Source organism: Dromaius novaehollandiae, chromosome 20 (assembly GCF_036370855.1).
Source record: "Dromaius novaehollandiae isolate bDroNov1 chromosome 20, bDroNov1.hap1, whole genome shotgun sequence".
NCBI lineage: Eukaryota > Metazoa > Chordata > Aves > Casuariiformes > Dromaiidae > Dromaius > Dromaius novaehollandiae.
The window spans coordinates 12,533,935-12,559,314 of record NC_088117.1 but is presented as its reverse complement, the minus strand read 5'-3'; the positions used below and the strand labels follow the sequence as shown (position 1 = coordinate 12,559,314).

General features: G+C 42.3%; 2 protein-coding genes across 2 annotated transcripts in view; both read right to left on the bottom strand.

The window, feature by feature from the left end:
• The window catches only part of RABGAP1 (RAB GTPase activating protein 1), a 77,766-nt gene that overhangs the window by 26,050 nt on the left and 26,336 nt on the right, over nt 1-25,380 (bottom strand). Inside the window, exons 11-13 of the mRNA XM_064523932.1 lie at nt 24,089-24,263; nt 22,142-22,235; nt 18,910-19,060 (exon numbers count right to left, since the gene is read on the bottom strand). Coding sequence (XP_064380002.1) covers nt 18,910-19,060; nt 22,142-22,235; nt 24,089-24,263 — 420 coding nt within the window. The remainder of the gene's footprint in view (nt 1-18,909; nt 19,061-22,141; nt 22,236-24,088; nt 24,264-25,380) is intronic.
• Nucleotides 462-12,614, bottom strand: GPR21 (G protein-coupled receptor 21). Its single transcript, XM_064523931.1, has 2 exons — nt 12,516-12,614; nt 462-12,139 (listed from the first exon to the last, which is right to left on the bottom strand). The coding sequence occupies exon 2, from the start codon at nt 11,768-11,770 to the stop codon at nt 10,724-10,726; it is 1,047 nt and encodes a 348-aa protein (XP_064380001.1). The 5' UTR covers nt 11,771-12,139; nt 12,516-12,614; the 3' UTR covers nt 462-10,723.

Genomic DNA, 25,380 nt, shown 5'->3' with positions numbered 1-25,380 from the left:
TATAAGCGTTACCTGGAGTTAACACCATTCACAGATGAACAGTATTTGTGGAAAAAACTGAATAATTTATAGACAAATTCAGAATGGCCAGACAGCTGAAATTTGATACAATAGTGCATTGATACAGCATATTTTCAGTCCAAATATGGCAATATACTACAATCCTAAAAATAAAAGTGAATCCCTTGTGATATCCAGCCCTTTAGCTGTGTTCGCTTCCTTTTAGGGCTCAAGTTTCCCACAGGAAAATTATAAAGAGGAGTTTGCCTGCAGTGTCCTACATCATGTATGGATAAAGCATAAACAAAAAACGCATGATGGAAGGTTTTCCTGCTCTGAGCAATTACGTACAAACGAGACTATTTAAAGCACTAAAGAGAAGAGGAAAAACACCCACCTACTCCAAAAGGAACACACCTTTATCAGCACACAGTTACATAAAAGTCAACTGAGACAAGACGTGAAAACATGTGACGTATCGTTTATTTCTTAAATGTATTTATGATCCATTCAGACCTTTCAAATAAAGTGTACAAGTGCATTTCAGAATAAAAAACTACACTCTTCACACAGCTCTGTAGAACACTACATTTCATCAAGAATTTAGAAGAAAAAACTTCCTATTAAACCACCCATGCATCCTTTGGCTACAATAATATCACTGATCAACAAGTACTGCTATTCAATTCTGAGCATCCCTTTAAAAAGAAGGAGCATTTTAAAATATGCCACCCCTTCCAAAGACCTCTCTTTAGATAGAGAACGTTAAATAAATTAGCTAGGCTTTTAGGCAAAACAGTAAGGCTATTTCGTACTGGTGATGCATGATCCATATATCCGGAGAACAGGCAATCCTAGGCTATGTGAAATTTGTCAACAGCCCTTTAAATTTTAGTAGTATCAAGATTACATCAAACCAAAACAAATGACAGACAAAAATGTAACCAGTAGAACAATCGCTGAAATATGTGCCGTTTCTCTCAGGATGGGACGTGCTGATAACAGATTCAGCAAAGTGTTTATAAAATCCGCTAAGAAACACATTGACATTCTTAAAATTACATATTTTACAAAGCCCTAGTGTAAACTGTGTGACTGTACAATTACCGCCATGTTAATTTGGTTGTTTTAAAATACACACACACATATATACATATACATATATATATATGTATGTACCTCTACAGCAAAAGGGAAACAAGCCAAGAGATGTATGACACAGCTAGAGGACAGATCATCTCAAAGGGAATCATACATGTGCTCGAGTGTTAGCAGCTCATAGCAAAATTAACTCTTGCAAATAATTATGCAAAGATTTAGGATCAGATATTTTACATACTTCAGTTTATTCTCGTGCCGTTTAATATTTGAAAATGTGTAAGTATTATTTTAAATCAGTAGCATTTGTAGGTTTTGGCTCGACTATAGTTTTTCCTATTATCAGCCTTAGTTGAAAAATCAGCTACAGAAATGTTTTAAGATAATGGGGTAGAAGTACTCCTCCCCCTGTATTTGAGCAGCAATTCTGAGTTGGCACAAGACACTCATTTTTGGAGCCACAACACTCACTCAGTTCCTCAGCTGTCTCGAATACCAATCAAAACACCCATCTTCACCATCTCCCCCTTCCCTCGCAGGGTACAAAACAGACCAAAGCCAGGCGGAGATTAAGAACGCCCGGGGCCTAGACTGATACTGTAATGCTCTGCACTGTGTCACAACTAAAAACAGTATTAGAGAGTCTTAGAGGGCGGATTGGCTCAAAATTCACCTGTTTGCTTTTCTAATCTGCTTTGGTGGATTTTTTCCATAGTTCTTAACAGCAGGGGTTTCACGCTCAACCCTCTTATCTTCTCATACAAAATGATTTGCAGCATTGAAAGGTGCACAAAATACTTACACACACATACACATTCTTACATGCGATTTTATCTATCCTTGGCCTTTTCACTGACACGCAGGTAAAAAGTACCAGTTGTGATACTACTTGTGTAAGGAACAGGATTGACTCCCAAACAAAATTCCTCCCAGCAACCATCAGGCGGGTGTCAAGCCTCCAGAACACACCGAAATAACCTGACCAGCGGATTTTGCTTCACCAGTTACTGCGAAGGAGGAAGGAGATGGGTAGAAGATGAGGGAAAGAGAGCATCCTTCAAAACAAGACCGCTCCACTGCATTTTGTCCAGCAAAGCAACCTAAAAGCACATGCATGCAGAGCCTCCCATGCTTGCAGCTGAACTGTAAACAGTACACAAAAAACAATTTTGAAACGGTACTAATACAGTCCTGAACTCCCTGAAGACATACCCACAAGTATTAAGAACAGTAAGAAAGCTTATCATTAGCAATTGCAAACTCATTTCCATCCTGTTGCATTAATTAGAGGAATACAAAATTGAATCTAGTGTTTACATGCTAGAATTACAATAGGAACTAGATTTCAAAGGTTACATATGGAGCAAAACTCATCAGCATAGCAACTTGCAAAACACCGTGCCATACAGCACTTCTAAAGACATAACTCTGCAGAGACAATATGTGTGTTTGCAAATCCCTCCAGACAGTCCAGAAGTGTGGCTGAGGGCAATGCTGCTTCCTGTTATCTGGAAGGATTAAGCGCACTGTTATTTTTAGTAGGTTTTAATGACAACAACTTATCCTCAAGAAATACCTAATCTCTCAAAAACCGAGGTGAAAGGTGTATGCACCTTACAGCCCTCAGGGCTTTATTTCTTTGTACACTAAACATCAATTCCTTTGACAGCATCTACAAAAAAAAATGTGTTTAAAGATGTCTTAATGAAATACTTTTAATACCCAGTAATGCTAAAATTTAAAAATACTTCACAGTGTGGCACTAATGTAGTTTCATAAAATCAGCAACTTCAGTTACCTAAAGCTCAAAGCCTTACATTATATTAAAATAGTCCAAAGATTTCACACACACAAAAATTCACTAGCACTATAAATATACCTAAGCCACTTTAGTGCAAAGTCTGTTTTTACTTCCCCTGACCAATCCCTCCATAGTCTTGCCAGCATATTAAAAACTTCATCCTTTACTAATCTAAATACTGATTTTCAAGGATTCATTTTCAGTTGAAATCCCAGAAGATTTATTTTATTTTATTTTTTTACAAATTACAATAAAAGTAATGACTGCTTTATTAAGCATTTGATTGCTTGTATCGTATGATCTTTGTAACACGACTTGCATATGCATAGCAAGATTGGTATGAGTTCATCTTTACAAGGAGATACTTGAATTTCCACAACTTTTTAACCACAGGATCTCCAGTAATGAGCAGAGAGAAGCCAAGGTTTTGAATTACAAAGTTATCATCCTCATCTTACAAATTCATGAAAAGAAAGGAGTCAGAACGGAAAGTTCGGATTCCCTTCTCTTTCCGCGACGGCTGAACGGCACTTTCACCCGCCTCCAGCGCGCTACGTCCCGCAGAGGAGGTGCTCAGGTGCGGCACTCCCCAGCCCCAGCAGCAACCGCTACCTCCAAACCATCCTGTCCATCCAAGCCGGACTCCAGAGAGCTGCACGCAGCACATCTCTCCTCCGAGCGTCCACGCGGCCCCCAGCAAACGAAGCCCTCGCGTACAAGCTGCATGCAGGCGATGGTCTTGCACCGACTGACGTGGCCTCCTGCTCTCCCTCCTCAAAGGGAGACCCAGGGGTTCCTTCGACCACCTCCGTAACCATGACACCTGCCCTCACGTTTCCAGGCCAAAACAAAGACAACTTCATTAACTTCTGCTTGTCACTAAGTCAGCACAAATCCACCAGCCAGAGAATCAGCTTTGACTGGACAGGCAGTTAAAGCACACCAGAGGTTGTAAATAAGCATCCAAACAACTTGGATCAGGATGCAAGAACGTGACACGTTAACATTGCCATTAAAGGTTAGAGCTCAGGAGACCTGACCGAATATCACACGGGTGAGATCCGCAAGCGGAAGGCACGTGCCCGCGGAAACGCCTCCACGCGCGGCGAGCACCGAACGTGAGCAGGGCGGACAGACCGCGGCTTGCTTCGCGCTTGGCAAGGGGAACAAGAACAGAGCGGCGACAGAAGTCCACGTTGAGCGGAGAACCATCAGCAGAGCTGCCTGCATAAGCAGCATCTCACGCGTCTAGGAAACCTCCTTGTGCGACAGAAAAGAGCGAAACGCTGGCTAAAACCAACTGTACTAAACCAGACTATTTCCCTACGGCTAGAACACCTCAGGCATCCAACCACCACGCGAACTAGGAGCCTGCCGCTTTACCGAAGGACAGCGAGCTTGCAGGACGCGCAAGGTGACACACCACGAGGTGCCTGGGGCTGTCCCGAGCCCCGGGGCAGCACCTTCGTGACGAGGCCCCGCTCGGGTCAGACTGCACAAGGTGCCGCCAAGGAGCTGCGCGTTTCCAGAGGCAGCACAGCCGCCTCGCAGACCCACCCGCACGCTCGTCCACGACGCTTACATCTGACCGAGGAGCAGCACGGGAGACTCAAACGGCTGGTATCAAATATCTACCTAGATATCAAAATGTCTAACGATGGAGAGCAAGGAAGAGAGGGCAGCAGCTCTGCAGCAAAGCGAGAAGCTGAACTAGGGTTCAGGATTTGCAAGGCATCCTGCACCGGGCGCGCGGGGAACCAAGAGCTCCTCTGCGGTGCAGCACATCGGGGGTAAAAAGGTTAAACTCCAGCTTTAAGAAATTGTATTATAAAGGAAATGAGCCAAATTAAATGCCCCATTGTTCTGACATAACCGCAATTCATATCACACCAGCACTAACACACAACTGTTTAGCAGGTTTCTCTTGTTTGTTTTAATTGGCCGCAGCTTTCAGTTTCTTTCTATAAATACCACTGCATCTACTTTTAAAGATACTAAATTTTAATTCTGAAGAAATTTTCTCTTCCAAAAGTATTTTACAGATATAATTTTAGCACTGAATTGTCTGCATTTGCTCATCTGCAAAAAGCGATACTTTTCCACGTGGTAACTCTGCAACGCAAAGGCAATAAGGGAAATAAGACCTTAGAAGCTTTAAGATGTTGGCCTCAAAGTGAAGAGAACATCTCCCTTCTGGTGCAAAATGGGCTGTTTTCAGGAGAGGGGATTCTCCCAAAGGGGCAGCTATTGACTTTGTTGGAAGCCATCACGATGGTCCAGTGGTCTGACGTGCTGTGACTCACTCCCCAAACCAACCTGATCTCAGACTCACTTCAATCACGTGCTGTTATGGAGTATTAGGGTCCCCAAAGCCGATGCCAGGTCTGAGATGCCCAACTGACCTTTGAGACCACAGGCACAGAGAACAGCAGCATGCACAGCACAGAGAACGTGCAATGCAAGTAAAGCCTGATGTTAGCGATGCCTTCTAGATCTCTGAACTCCAGCAAGGGAATGGAAAGAGAAGAGTGGAAAACGGATTGCAAGAGAACGGGCAGCAAGCCCTGCTGTCGTATGAGAACCAACGGACGCAGTTCAGACATTCCACCTTCTCGGCTGTGTCCCAGCCTCTCCCTCCCTGGAAGCCCCAGCAGAACAGTCCCATGCAGGTACGAAGGGTTTGAAGAAAGTCTTTAAGCTGCTTAAGGGAAGACAGCTACTCTTCCACCACGTAAGCATTAAAACAATGAAGGCTTTCACACGTCTTGGATCTCAGCAGAACATAAATGAGAAGCATCTGTTTCCTTCAACCTCAGATACAATTGGTAGTGAGCTAAAATTATTCTGAATGGCACTACTGAAAGGATGTGTCGCTGCACTCTGCAAAGTGGTAGAAGGGAGGAGAAGGGTTTTCTAACTGAACAAACTAAGACTATGGCCAGGCAAACATTTTAGCAGGTGCTTCAAGTATAAGAAGCTAAAGTTCTGCTAAAAAAAAACCCAAAACTCCCAAACCCTCACCTCCTCATGTTAAAATAAATTTGCCTACAATACGTTAAAAAAGTCACTGGAAAAAATTTAAATGGGTCTTTTTTGTAGTAGTAAAACACATTTTTTAAAGCACCAGCCGGAACCAGGAGCAGAAGTTCATCAGTTCCAGGTTCTGACGGGAAGCAGCATCGGGCTGACATGCGTCAGGCTTCCTGGCTCCGGCAGGTTCAATACAGCCGCTAACAGCACAGCAGCCGCTAGCATCACTAGGAATATACTACAATCTGCTTATCGATTTTGCATACTGAATGTTTCATTCTCCAATTATATGTATGCTCTGGAAGTCTCTTTTTTGGAACAGAAAAACCAGAATTTACGACTTCCTCTAGGTAAAGCCTTAACACGAGAGCGGGGGGAAGGACGGCTTAGAGCTGCAGTGCCAGAGCACAGGTTGCAGATTCTCGTCCAAGTCTCTGCTCCAAGACAGACTGCCGTCATCTCGTGCTGCTCAAACCTCCCTGGGCCTCAGTACTTTGTACCATTTCCCTCTTGTAGGAGATGTACGATAAACATTGGAGACTGTCCTTTGGCACTCAGATGCTGAGCCGTGTCACAATTCCAGCTAGCAGAAACAAATTTCTGAGTGTTAAGAAGCTTAAAAAAACAAACAAAAAAAAAGTACAAAACCCCTAACAGCAAATAAAGACTGTAAAAACTAGTAATATTTAATTTAAAAAAATGAGTAGACAACAGCAAAACTTTTGTTTGTCACAAAAAGATGATCGAGTTAAAAAGTCACTTGAGTTTGAGATTATAAAAATAATATTTCACAGATTTTTTTCCAACCTATTTGTAAAAAGACAATATAATCACAGCCTAAACTTCCAGTATTATTTTTTAAATCAAGAGTACGGGATGAAGCAAATTATCACATTCTGAAAGGTTGTGCATATAAAAATGCTTTCCCATGGTACTAAAAAAAAATTTAAAAAAATTTAAAAAAGCCACTGAATTCCATCCTGTAAATTGAACCTTCTAGCAGCTCGATCTGAAAGTGAGGCAGATAACCCTAATAAAAAATAAATTTATACTCTGAGATGGAACTTCAAAATGACTACACGTAACCGTATCGCCACACACAATTTCTGTGAAGATCCAATTGATTTCTGTATCCTCCTCCTCATGGCGTTCATCTACACAAAGGTCCTCACACCAACTCCTAAAGCCCTAGGCACGCTCACATGCAAACATGGCCACCAAAAGATTAGTTTATGTACAATGACAAAAGTCATCCAACTGGAAATTTTGCTGTGTAACAATTCATAGCACAAATTGTGATGAAAACTGTGCGTGTACCTCATGTTAACTGTATTACGAGATATGTTAAATGGACTGCTGGCTGAACAAGGCAATAGATTTCAACTTTCCTCCACAACTGGCACAGTAAGCAACATTCACCCCTATGCAATTTAACTGCAGACAACAGAGATTCAAATGCATTTATAAATATTTAAAATATCACATACAAACCTAGAATAACATTAAATTAAATGACAGGAAAAAATGTAATTCAAAGTTTAAGAAATAGATAAATTAACACACACAAAACTAGGAACATTCAACACTAGTCTACTGAGGCAATTTTAAAAAGCATCCGTAAAAACTGATGCTAGAAGAAACTTGAATGCATCAATTGGCTGCAGTCCCTCTCCTCTCCATCTCTCAGAGCATTCCAGATCCTGCTTTCCACCTCCCATGGAAATCGTCTGAGCTGATGAAGAGTTTGAGATGGATATGGCAACCGAACAAGCAAAAGCCTAGCCGTTACGAATATCGTAATGAAACTTAGCTGCAAAGCAACAGCAGCAGCAAACATGTATCTGCCTCTGTAAAAAAAATACAGTACTAAGTACAACTCTAGACTTTTAATGAAGCAGCGACTGTTTCACCTCAAATTAAATATCTATGCCTTCATTTAGACCGCTTATCTTTTTTTTAAATTTTCCATGTTCTCAAAAGCTAACATACAATTTAAACCCTTTATTCGTGCTATAAACGACTGAAAAAAATGCATCAACATTTGTCCTCAAGCTTCCACTTAAACCTGAAACTGCCATATGACGGGTTTTAGGACCTAGCAGATTTACTTCCTTCTGTTAAATTTAATCAAATGCTATTTTAATGCTCGACTGTATCGCTTCAGAGACTTGGAAGTGTTAGCTAAGGTGAAGAGTCGGAGAAAAGCCGTAGAGAGTTTACCTGAGAGGCTGTTCCAAAAATACCACAAATGACTTGATATTAGTGACTAAAGCCCTTAAATTGCTCCCCAAAGCCCACCTATGCCATAATGCCTACAAAACACTGGAGAACAATTAGCCAGCTGATGTGCCGCGAGGTTATTACGCCGTGCATAAGTGACTCACTACGCCCGTACGCTCCGCTCCCCCATGGCTCTCTGTCATATTCAAGTCTTGTCTCTAACCATAATTCAGGCTACAGGAGCTCTGCAGAAGAGATCACTGCTACTACATATGTGCAAAGATTACAGAGCAAGCCCTGGCTCTAGACATTGTCTTAACACAAAAGACAGCGAGTAACAGCTGTGAAGGCATCAGGATTGCGACAACCATACAATTCTTAAAATTTCAGATGAACTGAGAAAGTTTATCTTGACAGGTTTGGATTATGGATGAAACACTTTGAGAGCAAACCAAGATACGAGTTAAACATCCTTTGCAACAGGGCTCTCAAACCCAAACTAGCAGCAGTAGCAGGGTTCTGCCCCGTCTTCCCCAGGAACAGGTACATGTGTAGATCCCTGAGGGGAGCACAAGTATATCTGCATTTACTCCTGATAAGTACAAGTCACACCAAGAGTGCTTCATCCAGCTCCTGTCTCTTTTCTTCCCCGTTTCCTCAATGGCATCCTCAGGAAAGTGTAATAGAGCAAATGCGGATGGGAGGCAAGCAGGACTAAGAGCGATTTTTGCATGTGCAAACATGGGACGCGGAGACAAACTGTCATCTTCCAAGGCAAAGTGTGGAAGATCAGATGCCAGAACTCAAAGAAATCACCGAGGAGGGTATACGTATGCTTGTGGGAGGGACAGGGTAGACCACTAGAAAACGGATGAGCTTGGTCTACAACAACAGTGGACCTGAAACCACTAAAAACAAGAACAAAAAAACCCTACAGTCTTCGCTTTGTCCCAGAGAATTGCCACAAGCTCTAAAAAAGCTCTTCTTAAATTAGTTTTCCCTACAGATTTTCATCGCCACTATGACTAACAATATATACCAACCGAATACAAGCGCTCAGAGAATTCCCCAAACTGACCCCATCAAATGCACAGCCTGGAAGCACAACGGAGGCAGTGACCTGCAAGGAGTTATGGTTTACAATCTGCTTTCAGACCAGAGGTGTGTGTGGTGGGAATATCCCTGTACCAAGGACAGGGCTGGAAAAAGCGATGCAGATTGTAATCCATTACTACAGGCATACACGCTTCACAAATACTTCTAGTTTCCAATATCTCACTTTATGCGTCCATAGCAAGACAAGGACATTCCTCAGGAAAACGAATCCCTTCGAGGGCCATATTGCATTCTTAACAGCGTTACAGCACTCACACGTTTCATCTAAGCTAGCTCCACAAAGCTGCGGTCAATGAAACTTCGCTTCTCAGATACTGTACTTCGTTTGACCAGTTTGATACATGTTTGCCAAAAGGATTTAGCTCCTGCTATATTCGAACCATCTTTAATCCCATGAAGCCTAAAGAAAAATGTCTCTGATTTAGCTCTGTGCACTTATTCATAACTCAAATACTACAGTTAAATTTACAACATAGTTCCCCTAGCTCTTTAGAAGACAATTGTTTTCTTTCCTTTCCCCTTAAGTTCTAGTATGTAAAATATCAGAAGAATTTAGATTAAAAAAAAGGGGACGTTATTTTTAAAGTTGTTCTTGAGAAAATTTCCACACACAAAAATGTGGCATTTCTCCACTGTTTTGAGAATAATTTTCACATGTTGGCATCATCCTCAAGTGGCTGCCACAATTCTGGTATCATAAAACAACAAGCATTTTCTCTTAGCTTATCAAAACACATTTTATTTTACTGCTAAATTTGGTCTGATCCAAGTTTTTCGTATCACTTCACAGCAAGCAGGAAAACGCAGATGCCGTACTCCGATCACACACGAGCCTTCTCCTAGGGAGACGGGGCACAGAAGCCAGACCAGTCCTCCTAAGCGCGTCAGACCACACTACTGCGTTCATGGCTCATTAAGGGTTGAAGTCCACGTTAAAACGTTCACATTATTCACTACTGTTCTAGAAGTCCTGTCTAGGTAGCACTAAAAAACAAATTGTTTGGCCCCTTCTTTTACGATGCTGGAACACTGCGTCAATATACTTTGGCATGTATTAAAAAAATCCCTGTAATATACCATATACTGTGACATTTCCACTTCAGATCTATCATTTACATGTGAAGCACGAATCTCAAAAGAACCTAGTAAAGCTGTAAGAAAGACTACATTTTGCTGAAGCTCTCAGACACCCACTCCATTCAGTCACACCAGCTGGAGAGGTAAGTGTCAAGATACAGCTTTATTCTTAAAAATGAATATGGAGGTGAAACTCCACAGCCTCCTCCATGGCAATAAATTTTTAAAGTGAAATCACAATGATATGTGCTCCTGATTCTTCTATGTCAGCAGCATTTCTCAGAAACCTTTTTGCAAATCTGGACATCTTAAAATCATATTTAACTTATTTTGCAATTTACAGAATTGTCCCTGCACTTCCCAGTCACATCGATACGCTTCTTAGACGTGACATCCATTGGAAGATCTTTTGCTCCTAGAGGTAGAGGAGTCCTTAGCTACCCTTGCTCTAGCACAGGAGGCACAAATAGCCCCCGAGAGACGCTTAAGCCCCTTCTGAAAGACACTGTTGGAGAGACTGTAAATGACACAGTTGCAGAAACTGTTGCTAATGGCAAGCCAAGTGGTCAAGAAGGACGCGACGCGATTACTATAGACGTTGGAGCTCTCCAGCAAAAAATAGATTATGTAGGGCAGCCAGAGGATGTAGAAGACGCTGGTGATGCGAAAAAGGACCATGGCGTAGCGCTTGTCGGGGCAGGGCTGCGCCTCCCCAGCCTCCCCGTCCTGAGAGCTGAAGCGCACTCGCCGCTCGTTGATCTCCTTGGTGTGCTGCTGGCAGATGCGGAAGATGTTGAAGTAGGTGAAGCAAACGATGGAGGCGGCAGGGGCGTAGAGCATCACCACGATGAAGAGAGTAAAATAGGCATCGGTGTTCCAGGAATCGGCGCACCACCGAAACACGTCCCCGTGATATCCAGGCTTGCCCCAGCGGAAGGAGGGTAAGAAGACCAGGCAGGAGTACAGCCAAATTACCAGTATGCAGATTCGAAGTCTCCACGGGGTAACCAGGGTGTTGTAGGTCAGTGGTTTAGTGATGGCAATGTATCTGTCAATACTAATGCACGCCAAAGAGGCCATGGAGACGCTCTTGAGCACTGATACCACATAACCAAAGATTTGGCAAACCAAGGACTCACTCAAAACGATAGGATAGTGCAGCAGAGACAGAGAAGGCACCAGACAGCTCACACCTACCAAGAGGTCAGCATACGCCATAGTCTGGATGAAGTAGCTGGTGGTGTGGTGGTTCAGTAGAGGTGCACAGTGAAAGACAAATATCACTATAATGTTTCCTGAAATAATCAGCACCATGAGGAACACAATAATAACCACTTCCAGGAGGCAAAAATTGATGGTCTCCAAATAGCTAACGGCCAGGAGACAGAACGGCCGGCCACTCTGGTTGCCAACCAAAGAGGAGTTCATCTTGAGCACTGCAGTGATCTCTCTACTTCATGCTCCTGCCTGCTGCCTGCAGCCACTCCAGGCAGCTGCTGTCATTGCGGCTGCTTCTGTGCGTGCAGCAATGTCAAAGCCGGAGCTCGCGTCCCCACGGCCGCTCCAGATGCTGCTGCTGCTGCTGGGCATTGTCTGCAGCACAATTCCCCTCCAGATCCGGCTCCCCGCTGCTGCCGGCGCACCGGGACCCAGCAGCAGTCATGTCAGCAACTTCACGCAGCCCCACAGCGGAGGGCTGCTATTAAAGCCCTCCCGCGTCGGCGAGGGGGGACGAGGGACCGGGGGCAAGCGGGAGAAGGAGCCTTCGGCAAGTCAGGGCGAGAGTCCTCCCAAAAGCTGACAGAAGAGAAGGGGAGAGCGTTGTGCAGCATCGCCTCTCCCCGCAGCGATCCTCACCCTGTGCTACCACCTCCATCGCCGTCCTCCCTTCCCCACGCCCTGCTACGGCTTTTCCCCGCCACCATCCAGCCCCCACCGCGCCAGGCTCTCCTTCCCTGCCTTCCTCCGCTCCCCACCACCCTCAGCCTCCGGCCAGCCGCGGCCGGGCCCGGGGGAAGGGGGAGGCAGCCCCCCGGCAGCCCCCCGCGGCGGAGGGATGCGCGGAGGCCGGGGGGTCCGGCCCGGCTCCGCTGGCTCCATCTTGCACCGCGCTTTTGTTCGCGGCCCCGCGCGGTGCCGCCGCCGGGCGCGCCCGGCCCCGCCGCCCACCTACCTGCCGCCGCGCCGGCAACAAAAGCCGCGGCGCCTCCGCGGCCGGGCGCTCGGGCCCCGCCGCCGCGGGGAGGGGACCGAGGGGGCGGACGGAGCGCGGCGGCGGCGGCGGCAGGGGGAGGGGAGCGGAGCGGAGCGGCGGGAGGGCGCGGCCCCGGCGCCGCCGCGGGGGGACCCGGCCCCGGCTCCGGCTCCGGCTCCGGCTCCGCGCCGCCCCCGCCGGAGCCGCCCCCGGCGCTGCCCGGCCCCGGCGGCCGGCTCCTGCCGAGCGCATTCGCGGCAGCCCCGGCGGGGCGGGGGGGTTAGACGCTCCGTTTTAACGCACAGCTTGGCGGCTTCACATCAGCTCTCGGGGAGCGGCTGATCCCGCAGCAAGCAGCCTCCTTCCGCGGGCCGCAGCCCGGGTTGCTTAGGAAACGCGCGCAGCGCCGGTACCGAGGCTCAGCACGGTGCCCAGCACGGTGCCCACCGGCAGCTCAGCGGCTGCTGCAGACAGGTAAGTCGCCCCCTGCGAAAACGCGCACCGGACCCAAGGGTGTCACCGCCACTGACAACACCCAGCACAAAGTCTCACGACGTGCCAGAGCGCAAACGTGCAAGGGACTCGCAGCACCGCGCTCGGATGTGCGTTCGCATCCGATAGTAACGCCAGGCACACACCTAACCGGAAAAACCTCCACCACGCGTACGAGCCTTAGGTGCCGTAACAAAACGCAGGTATCTCGTCTGCAGAGCGTGAGAAGGACGGCCAAGAGCATTTCACTCGGTCGACGTGTCGGCGAACGCGTCCACGTGAAACACGGCAGCCCATCCTGTGGCCCCAACCGGGCTGCTCCAGAGCCCCAGCCTGGGCCAGGCCCGTCGCCGAGACCCGAGCGGGGCTCTGACATCCTACAGTCGTCTGAACAGAAACGAAAGCCTGCAGCTGTCAGCTGCACTAAGTTCACACAGCCAACTCAGTCGGTACCAACCAACCCAAGATTAAGCTCAGCTAAACTTGTGTCACGCCGTGGGACAGCTAACGGAGATGAATTTCAGCCAGAAGGCACAGACCCCAGAGCAGCCCCCCCCCAGTACATCCTAAGTGGTGCGGTGCGACTATGCATTTATGTTGGTCAAAATCCTGTTCTGGACAACAGCACAATCTGACAGGTTTTTATTCTCATACAAAAGCCTGAAAACCGTGATTTTTCTTCCTCATCTTTCCCCCACAAAAGATCCCTTCACAATTGCCCTTCACTTCTGTTATAACTGACGGCATTTCTGCTCACGGAAAATGAAGTACTAGAACTGTAGCCAGGAAAAAAACTTTGAATTAAATTTAAGCAAGTGTATTGTGGCTATACAGAAAACAAGCTGAGATTGAATTGCTGCTGGAGAAATGATCTCCTACCTTTCCAAAGCAGAGAAAGATTTACATACCGATTGGTTCAAATAGTGTTTCTAGGTTCCTAGGCATGAATAGGCGCATTACAAACACCTTAAGAAAATGACACACATTGAACTTATATATATATTTCAGATATATGAAAACAAGGTAGCTTTGGAAATCCTGAGGCTGACCAAAACAAAACCTGATTGCTGAAATTTCAAAGCAAAAGATATACCAACAAAAAACCCTCAATTTTTTTTTTTTAATTAAAAGTACAGACTTACCTCCTAAACAGCTGACAGGTATTTCTGTATCTAAAAGAGAGAAAGCGTGCACTATTTTTTCCTTTAACCGATAGTCTATTGTTTCTTCAAAGAGCAGTAAGTCTATTCACAGTTCACATCAACTTACCCCTGCTTAACACATCCAAAACCAAACCAGCAATAACCCACGTTCGCGCTCTCAAGCATCTCTGGACCAGAAGGCAACAGGCAACGCCAAACTCCACGCTGGCTCGTGAAGTGCATGAACTGCAACTGGAAGATACCCAGCAGGATATAGACCCACCTACCGAGCCAGACATGAAAGACTAGTGCTGTGGCCAAGTGTGCAGCCCATCTACCAAGAAGAACCATTTCTAAAAGATATTAAAACGTACATTTTAGGTAGCTAAGTGATTACAAGTACCAGTCATTGAAAATATCTTTGTATTGTAGATATTTCTAGCACTTGATTTAGTGATACAACTCAATCTCATCTAACACTACTAAAAGGTATTTGAGAAATCATTCAAAGCTAAAAATGAGACCTTTCGGACTGCTTATAAAAGCTAGTGAAGTTATATTGCCACATGATCAAAACTAAACCAACAAGGGACCTATAGATTTAGGCACACAGTCAACAAGGCTACTGCATATGATTTGTACCGTGATTCACAGATGTATGCAAGTTTAATCTCAACTGATCATACAAAATTGTGGCACTTTATACTCTAGGAAATTAAGTGTATTCATCTCAATTTAGATACACTCATAGAAATCTGATTGTGATACAAGTGGAAAATAAATGTTAACCACCCACATCTAAAGCACTGTTACATTTATCCCATTGATGAAGCAATACATTCAGTCAAATAACGATAGCGACATTTTAATCTATTTCTTCAGTAAAAATTAGTATCTTTTGCACCAAGACTGAGGGGTGCGTGTGGTAGAACTCCTGTGTGTGCAATCCTCTGCTCATGGAGACAAAGAAGTAGGAAAAAGAGAAAATAAGTTGCAAGAGTCCTGCTGTAAGGCACTAAGAAAGAACCGTACGAAATCAGCCTCTTATTAGGCTTAGAAATGGTAACGCTGGGGTAACATTCCAGGATACCCTCCCTCCCACGGCTTCTTTTGTTTGTGCCACAAGACATCCCTCTCATATCAAATCTTTCTTAATATAGTGTATTTATCTTGTACAGCAGTTCATGTTTCTTCCCTTTAGACATTATTTCCTCCCACACAGACCTATATTGCCCTCCCAAAAGCCTTTGTTTTTCCCTCAATATTGTAAATGCCAGGTTCTCAAATTTTTGGTATTATGATGTACTTCAAAAGAGCACCACTGATCTGCGAGATAGTTTATGTTAATCCTCTTCTAAAAACCTTGACTGAGAAGTGGCTGTTGCGTATTTTGCTTTATATCACGCTATTTTTAACCTGTGTGGTTAGCTTTACAAGCTTTCCATTCAACAATATTTTCTATCCAACTACGACTGTCAAAGGCATAAAGTATTTTTTCATTAGGTATCCATTAACGCCTGGAGCGAGTCTCCACGTCTCTCTTCCTCCCTTCAGTGGCTGGAAGCCTGAAGATCATCAGCCATAGCTGCGATTGCCAAAGTCCTCTCAGGAACAGATGCCTCTCACTGGGATTGTCTAGATCTTTCTACCTAGAGTTGTCTTCCTGTCCCCAGCAGGGACATGACCTTAATTCATGGGGCTGGCTTTCGTCCACGCTCCCCACCACGACCGTGGCAATCTGGAGCTGCTAAAAGCTTCGTTATTGCACACAGATGGTGGACAAACTCTCAAAAGGAATTTGTGGAAGTGCCACAGGGTGAAGCTTAGACACTACTGCAATTACAGAAGCACAGTGTACAAAACCAGCTACTGTTTATCAAAGCCATCAAGAGTAAATAATGAATAAACACTGTTGTGATGACTGTAGGATGCAATGAGCCCACCTTGAGGCACGGTTTCAAAGCTCCTTCCTGTGCCTAAGTCGGATTTAAGAGCAGAACGAGATACAGCCTTCACAGGTAAAACACAAGGGAAGACATTTCACTTTCATTAGCTCAGTAGTCACACAACAACAGTAAACAAGCAACTATTTAACTTGCAACAGAAAGCAAAAACCACAGATTCCCCAAGCATCACGTGCCAGAATTCAATAGGAAAGCAATCAAACAGCAGGAGAAATCCTGGGGAGCCTGCATCCACCACACTGCTCACAAGGAGGGGGAAAAAAAAAAAAAGAAAAAAAAATCACTGAAAAGAGGCCAGAATCTTTTGAAGCAGCTGTCAGCACAGATCCTTATTAATTTGGGGCTGTGCTGCCACATAGGGTCATGAAAAGCCTGACAGAAATCAAATGCAGCTACAGAAATAGAGGTCAAAATTAAGAGAGAAGGGGCACTAGATCATGAGTACTCAAAGAGGCTTATTGCATCTCCTGCTTGCACTGAAGAGCAAAGGTTCTACATCAACTCCTTGTGCTGCTGCTCCATGCCACAGCAGTTATTCTCAGTTATACCATTTTCCAATGCACTTTAATGCAAATAGCTTGCACACTTGCCAGAGCAGAATTTGTATAAGTGACATATAAAACATGGCAGAGCATTAAGAGGCAGGTAAAGCAACATACATCAAAGCATCTGGCCGTCACGTGATGAACAGACTTTTTTATTTTCTTGGACACGTTCACTCCTGTGCTTTGCTTCATATTGAATATAGCTGAGCTGCTATTTTCAGAACAGCAAAAACAACTAATTACATTAGAACTCCAAAATTATCGATAATCTATTAAATGTATGAAAGCCAAACATTAAGGCCAGGTATAATCCAGCATTATTATAGAGTTAGCATTTACTTAGCAAGTATATGATGGGTCTGCAAATGTTATCTTCCTGGGTCCTAAATTTGTATTCTCATCAGCCTCCCAAACAAATTTTGCATGCTTTGCCTATTCTCATCTTTAGCACTTCCATACAGCCCCTAATACCTTTTCGAAATCTTCTGCTTCTCCCACTGCCTGTAGACTGAAGAAAATACAGTTGCATTCTGAACCAGCTAAACAGATACTTCTGCTCTCAAAGCACCATTCTTGTCTGTCTATTCTGCATATTCATGTAGTTTATAAGTCACAACAGAGCAAACAGCCACAATGGCGGTCTAATAAGGCACTTCAATATTAACATAGACTTTGTATTCATTTGCTCGAGCAGGTTATTGTAGTAAGCTGCAACAGAGCCCCAAAATGGTCATTCACTGCTAACTTTCTTACAGTGGTTAATTTCTGAATTAGTTTCCAATGCTGAATGGCCATTCCAGGTATCGCTGGGTAGCCAGGCCTTTTGTTGCAGATCACAATGCTCAATCGGCCAACTCCCTTTTTCTTGGGCTTTACAGGTGCTTCCAACGCACTACAGGAAGGTTATTTCCTTTGTTTCTGCCAATTGTGAATGAGCGGAAAGGTTTCACAGATTTAAAAACTAACTACATGATTCCTTTCTAGATCACAAAGACAGTAGCAGTACATGTCATCAACCTACCCCAGAGATGACTTCTTTCATTCCCATACCAACATATTGAAACAGAGAAACAAGTGACATGGTCAGCTACTCACTGGGCAATCAAAATAACACAACCAGAGTAACTGTGACATACCCCATGCCAGAGTATTCAATCGCCACATTATTTTTATGATTTATGCACCATAAATCAAAGTTAGAGTTCTACTATGCATGTAACCATAATCAGGAATTCAGATCAAGTTTCTTCTACATTCAGTATGTGAAAGTATTTGTGGCAGAACATTTTTAGCTAATCTTACGTGATTCATTTGAAACATGTAGATCCTTCCTACATGATTCCAGCAGAAACTGAGTTTTACTTCAGAAGCCCTCTTCCCCTCAGAATAAGGTCTTTCATTGCTCCTTGCAAATCTATGCCATCAGAACATAGATATACAAAGGCTGATTCAGTCATTTTGCTTTTTAACTGGTGAACAATTCATTTCTGTTGTTATTCTTGTACTAAACTTACATCCTTAGCCATTTGTAACATAGTCCTTATAGACTTGCACATTTGATGAAAGCAGTAAAACACAACTTGTCTACACAGATAACAATCAAATCCAAACTTAGCATATTGAATTTCTGGGGAAGGAAGAGACATTTCATTTTGTGACACTGAATGATGACTGCCTATAAGATTTTTATTTTCTTTTCCTATGTTACTGAGGTCAGCATTGACGAAGTTAAAAAAAAAATTGCTCTCCAGAGCAAAAATGTCTAAAGTGCTTTGTTTCTTGTATCAAAAAAGAAGCTGCAATATCAACTAGCACTGGATTTTTAGCATCAACATTAAGACAATATGGCAAAATTCAGCTTTCATACAGGAAATTCAAGCGAGCAAAAGAAAGGAGCCCCCTAAATCTCTGTTGATGATAAAAACAATTAATAGAATATTAATTTTCAACAACCTATCCCAGAATTAATCCGAGTGAGTAGGAATATTAAAAAAAGAAAGCATTCTTTAAGTAGAGATAATGGAACAACTAATCCTGCATGCTGATTTCTTTTGCTGGAGAGGAGACTGAATTATGATGGCTAGTTGATTCATTATATTCAGATGCACTCCTGAACCTTTAAGCAAGAGAGCACATACTTGGAAGTCTCTATATTTCCATTCCTTCAGATGTGAAAAATAAATTAAAAAAAAAAAACAACAAAAAACCAGAACACACTACACTCTTCTACCTTTGTGATGAGAATTCGATACTTCTCCACCAGATGATCATTATTATGACACCCTGCCAGCAGCTGCCACACTTCTCCTCTCAGAGCCTCAGGGACGCCACTTCTCACCAATGCTGACAACGTCTTTGGCCTCACGCTCAGATTGAGGTGCCTGGGTGGGGTGAAGGTATGTCACCATGAGTCAAATACAAATACATGAATACATAAGCAACAACTCATGTGCAACATCAAACACGTATAATGATAGGAATTTCAAGATAGTTCTTGTGTTGCCAGCATAAGTCAAGTTCAAGTCATGAAAGAGAGATTCGGAGAAGCACTTTCCAAACTATTTCCTTGATTCCTATTAAATCTAGATAGAATATAAACATATGTTATAAAACACTCAACAGCTCAAAAGTCTACAGCTAAAACTAGAACCGGAGGACAGATACCACATTGTGTAAGATCCAAAGATCTCTCTCTGAGCTTTAAAATTTAAAAAGTGGTACATATGTATCTCAAAGTATACCAAAAATGCAAATCAGTTTACAGAAGCATATATTGCTTTCTAGACCATCTGCACTAGAGTAGGCAGGTAACCTTCCAGGGAAGGAGGGAGGGCAAGCAACCAGAGCTGTCAAAAAAGCACACGTTCTTTCCTAACTACATCCGTGCATTTAAACAGCTTCCCCTATTACAAAAGCTAGTCCCATCTAAACAGTTTTTTCCAGTTAGACTGGCAATAGCTCACAAATTACAGTAACGTAAGTTATAAAAAAATAAATACAATTTATACAGTTACAGAAAGTTAAGCTGGACAGTCCATTCGTGGTTCATACATTAAAACCCCAGAAAACACAGGCTTTCAATCAAAATAATTAGCGTTTTTCTACAGTGACTACAAGAAAACTTCTACATAAAATGATTAAGAGAACTGATAGACAAAACTAGGTAAAAACTGAACTTTAGTCATATTTATCACATGCTCTTCTTAACAATAAACTGGTACTTAATAATGCTTCTTAACAGTCTAAGATACATGTGGATGATAATTTTACACAGTTTGGGACTCCTTGTTGCCTTCTTCCAGTCTACAATCTTCCAACACGATAATCTGTAGATTAGCTGTGGTGGACATTCAAATCAGAATATATTTCACAAGAGCTAATACCATCATCTCCCCCTTTGCTTTGTTTCAGGTGTGTGTGTTCCTGAAACTGTAAATCTTATCCCTCAAAATTTTAAATATCAGAATCTTCTCCATTAGAACAGATGCATAACTGAACTTCACTGCAGCAAGAGCTCCCACCACTTTAAATTTAGAAGAAAATCTATTTTCTAAACTCAACCAATCACTGTAAATATTTACACATTATATCTCTACGTATTTATATTTATATACTTATATCTATTTCACACATTTATATCACATTTATTGTATTTATCATATAGTATGTAAATACATGTCTTAATAAAATACTTATTATAGATAAATATACAAACCCTTTGTCAAGATCTATAAAACTGCTTTGCCTTATCCTCAGATCAGAATAACAGTAATTCTAATGAATACGGCCATGAACTGTTAGGCTGTAAATTAAAAGCAACAGACTACTAGATTTTTCCAAACTATTTGATTTTGAAGTGAGAAAATTATGTGACTCACCACTGATAAAATGAGCCAAATATTATTAAGAAATCGCAAAATACCAGTGCATATTTAATTGCTATATAAATTTAATTATAGGATTCTAAAAACCTAGCATGAAACTACCTGAACTCCGATTTTTATGATTTTCAATCCTCTTATGTTAAAAGCTCAAGGATCACTACTTGCAAATACTCATTTTTCGTTAAGGGAAGCCCTTTAAAACATATTAAAGTTGTTGTTGCCAGCATTAGCACAGAAGCACTCCACATCCTCTTAGAGCTGCCAAAACATTTTCAATGACAGTCAGGTGGCTTAATTATCTTTCAGCCTTTGGAAGAGTTACAGAAAAATTCAAGTTGAAAGAAACTTTCTCATAGCAGCAGATGCATAGAGCTCATCTGTTAAAGATGTTTCTAAAAGCCTAGGGAAGGGAGGGATGAAGGATTACACATCGTTTTACCACGGCCTTCTCTTCCTCACAAACGTGTCAATTGCTGACATCCACTTTCCTAGAAACAAACCGGAGTAAAAGTACTTATTTGAAAAAGTACTAAATAACTGTAGAAAATCAAAACTAATACTTGATTGTGATAAGCTTAAATTAAAGAGAATCCTGGCTAAGACGTCACCTCAATACTTTTCCTCATCTGAAGTGTGTGCCTCACTCTAATCTCTGTTGTTCAGCTCCTTAGAGCTAATTTTCCATTCAGACCTCCGACTGCTGCACACTCCTTGCCCTGCTCTTCAATATTAGGCAGCAGAAGGCAACAGCTAAAGCCAGAGTCAAAACGTAGCATACATGAGCTCAGTCTGCTGACACTGGCCTTGTCTGTCACCTTTTGTGGAAAGAAAAAAAAAATTTTTTTTTTGATTTTTGCAATAATCAGCATCAGTTTTTTGAGCTGCTCAGGCGACTCCAAGATGACTAAAAGATCCTTCAGAGAGGAAGAACAGGTGTTGCATTAGCAACTTGACTGTCAAGAAACACTGTTCTCAGTATACTGGCATTTTCTATGAAAAAAATAGAATAGCTCATGCACTTCCTTCTTGGCAGGCTCTGGATCCATCTTCCTTTAGCTGAAGGGAAGAAAAGCATCTTTGCAATCCAAGTACAAATCTCCCATATTCTTAAGCTACAGTAACTAAGATATAACAGCTGTCGAAAAAATTGGCTGTGAACTCCATAGGAGTTACAAATAGAATGGAAGTGATCGAGGCAAAATAAACACCAAAGAAAAGCTGCATTTTCTTTATACTACTTAGGAGGTTATATTTTTCTTAAAACAATGATATTACTTTTCTGCTTTTTTTTTTTTTTTTTTTTTTAAGAGACAACCATCAGCAACAAGCAACATAAGTGAATTTCTAGACGTTTTTTAAACACACACTCAAAAGTGAAAATACTTAAAATGTCCTACTGAAGAAATCTGCCACTGTGAAGACAGAGAATAAGGGGTATTCTGGGGGAATCAAGGAAGACTAAATCCATACTAATTTCATCTCAAGTGGCTTCCAGAGTTAATGACAGCTCCAAGCAGAAGGAGCAAAGTCTGAGAATATTGAGAACTATGATTTTCAGAATGCGATTTTGCCACTTACCATTTGGACAGCAACTCTCCCCATGTCTCAAGAATTTTTTCTGCACACTCTTTGGAAACATCTCCAGAACCACTCAAGAGAGGTTCATCGTTGTCTGCCAACAGAAGAATAAAGGAGAAACTAGGAATCAGCAACTGTTTTTCTATCTCTGCAAATTTAAACATTATTCTATCAGTGTATGGCAAGAAGAAATTCATTATTTGTGAAGGCACTGCCTGCGTGCTGAACAAAGCACTAAAAACTCACCAGGTACTTCAGAATACAACCAAAACCAGAACAGGGTAGACAACTAAAGCATTAACGAAGCAGGTTAAGAGGAGAAATTGAGAGAGCTGGATTTGCTCATTCTTAAGAGGAGAAGGCTACCGGGAATCTTCAATTACTAAATGGAAGGGTATAGAAAAGATAGAATTAGACTTTTTGGAGGTGTGCAGTGATGCGACAAAGGGCAAAAGACAAGCTGCAGTGTGTGAAATTCTGGTTAAGTATAAGAAAAAAAATTTTACCATGAGGGAGACCAAACACTGAAACAGAGGCCGAGAGAGGCCATGGAAACTTCATCACTGGAGATGGTCAAAATGCAACTGGACAAGTGACCTAAGTAATTATATGTTTCTACCTCAAGCTTTTGGAAGACCATGAAGATTCTCAAAGAGCACAGCCTTCCTTATTTGAAAACCTATAAAACTGTAAAAGCTGAAAACACAGTAAAAGCAATGTGGTTTCACAGAGCAGCTGCAGACTTGCCATGTTCTCACAGACCCATAAGAGCCCATGAAGTGTTAGCTGGTAACCGACATATTACCATGAAAACCTAGCTCAGGTGTTACCTTGAAATAAAAGCATTGCATCACTTTCACTGAAAGTTTGCATTGCATTTGTAGCACTGATAAAATAATTTTTCTAAATCAGCAAGCAGAAAATACCTTACTGGAACTGCCAACAACCTAAACATCCCAAACTCAATCATCCAAATAAAAGACTAAAGGATTTTATTTCCTTTATGAAATACAATGAGAGGCCATCGTGTCACAGCATTTGCTGCAATCTGAACTGTTTAACCGTTCTGTACTTCCACTTTGAGAGTGCCAGCACCCACTTGCAACACTGCAATATCTACTATAAATAAAATACGTATGTTCCTTGTCTAGAAGAGAATACCACTGTGGTTAGCATAGTGGTTACAGCTGCGAATGAACACTTTGCAAAGGGGCTGAATTTCAAACCACCTCCCTTTTCTCTCCTGCCCCCCCCCTTTTTTTTTTTTTAAATAAGGGGAAAGTGAGGCACAGAAGTGAAACAATTCACCCAAGGTCACATCGGAGGCCAGCGGCAAGGTCAAAAAGGAGGAACTCAAATCATTTCAGCTCAAAGCCATAAGGCCAGATGCATATATTCTCAAAATTACTTCACAGCTTTGGTTAAAAGAATTTTCAAAAGTATTAAAAATGATATTGAAAATACATTAAGTTTCAAGTTCAGTGGGTCCTGGTATAGTTTTTTTTGTATTATAGTTGTCTATGCTGTCCTTCTCATGAAAACATGCTGCTTGCATACATTTCCAACTAGTATCAGCTTCTCATTTTTACTTTTAAATCTGTTCACAGCAGCTCAGGGAGGGGCAGAAATTACACAAAAATACCCAATTTTTAGCAGCTTCTTTTCACATTGTTCCAAATATATCATACTCCAGGCTTCATGAGGCCGGAGTTTAACAAAGTGTAGACAGACCACAGAAGCGTCAGACAAGGGAGAGGCTGATCCAGAAATGCAGGTTATTGAATACTCACAGCATATTGAATACTCAAAACAAGAAAAAAAACATCAGCAGGCCAGATTCTGATTGGAAAGGACTCAGCAAGTTTCATAACTATGTTATTTACTGACTACCCTAGAAAAGGTTTCCGTTTCTTTCAAAACGTACAAAACACGCAATCCACATATTACCTTCCTCTTCGTCATCCTCAGGAGGAGAAGGAATCATTGAGCCCTGGGACCCAGACTGAGGCAGACGAAGAGAGGGGCTTGCTGTAGTTTTTCTTCTCTCCCTTTCTGATTCACTTTCTAGACACACAACTTCATATAGCGTGTCCGAGTTATTCTTTCTGTCCTTCTGCTTTATCTGGGAAATTAAAGAAGTTTCATTTTATTGCAAAATGCTGTATGAAACATCCAGATTACTTTGTAAGGTTCTACTTTCTCTTTTTGGAAGAGGAGAGTTGACAAAGAGAAAAAACTTTCATCACATCCCACAACAAACAATGTTCAATCCTTGCATTGCTCAGGCCTGTAAGCGCTTCTGTGATTTAAAGCTTCTATTCCTACTACCCTAAAAAAACAGTAAGCATATTCCATCCAGAAGGCAGACAGATATTACAGATAGGACAGAAGGGTCACGCAGGTCTGCCATACATACGTAAGCTCATCTTTTCCACTATAAATGGACCGGAGACGAATGGGATAGATTTCAAAGCTGTGAACGCGCCTAACCTGCAAAAGGTCTAAGAGGTTCTTGAATATGAAGCAACTCTGCCTTTAATTAAAGATCAGTGGAATTAAAAGCAAAACCTCTAAAATTAAGTCTATTTTCTCTCTTGAACTTTCCAGGGATACTGGTGGGGACAAAAGAAGGTCTTATAGAAATTGTCCATATTTACTTTCCTACTATGGCAATTGTCTTTAATGATGCTTTCAAGTCATCTATCTGTGCGTACATCGCTGACAAAAACACAGGCACATAAATTGTTGGGACCCAAGGTCTCTTATGAGGCCTTGTTTCCTCTTTAATTTTCAGTGGAATCAAACCATTGATTACCATCAAAAACATTCCATCAAACCATTCCATTATTTCCTTTAAAAGGATGATTTTTCTTTGTGAAGTGGTTCCAAAATTTTAATACAGTTCAGGAAAACTGAACTTTTTTTCCCCACAAATTAGGAAAAACAGTAGAAAAGCAAAGGTGATGAAAAGAGGAAAATATAACTTTAATTATACTCTAAGCTCTCTCTGCTCAATTTTATCCTTTGGGGCATCTAATATTAAGGGGAATGCATCAAAACTAAAATGACTAAATCACTAAATGTAACCTGAGAAAATAAAATCCCTCTGTTTCCACCATTTCCAAAAAAAGAAACACTGCCCAAGTAAGATAAGCTAATTCTACACAGCTGTATTTTTAATAGCCCAATTATGCCTCTATAGAAACAGGTTTCCCTTCCAGGCTTATCAGGCAGTACAC

Coding starts and splice junctions, on each gene's coding strand:
- GPR21 (XM_064523931.1), bottom strand. CDS start 11,770: ATGAACTCCTCTTTGGTTGGCAACCAGAGTGGCCGGCCGTTCTGTCTC.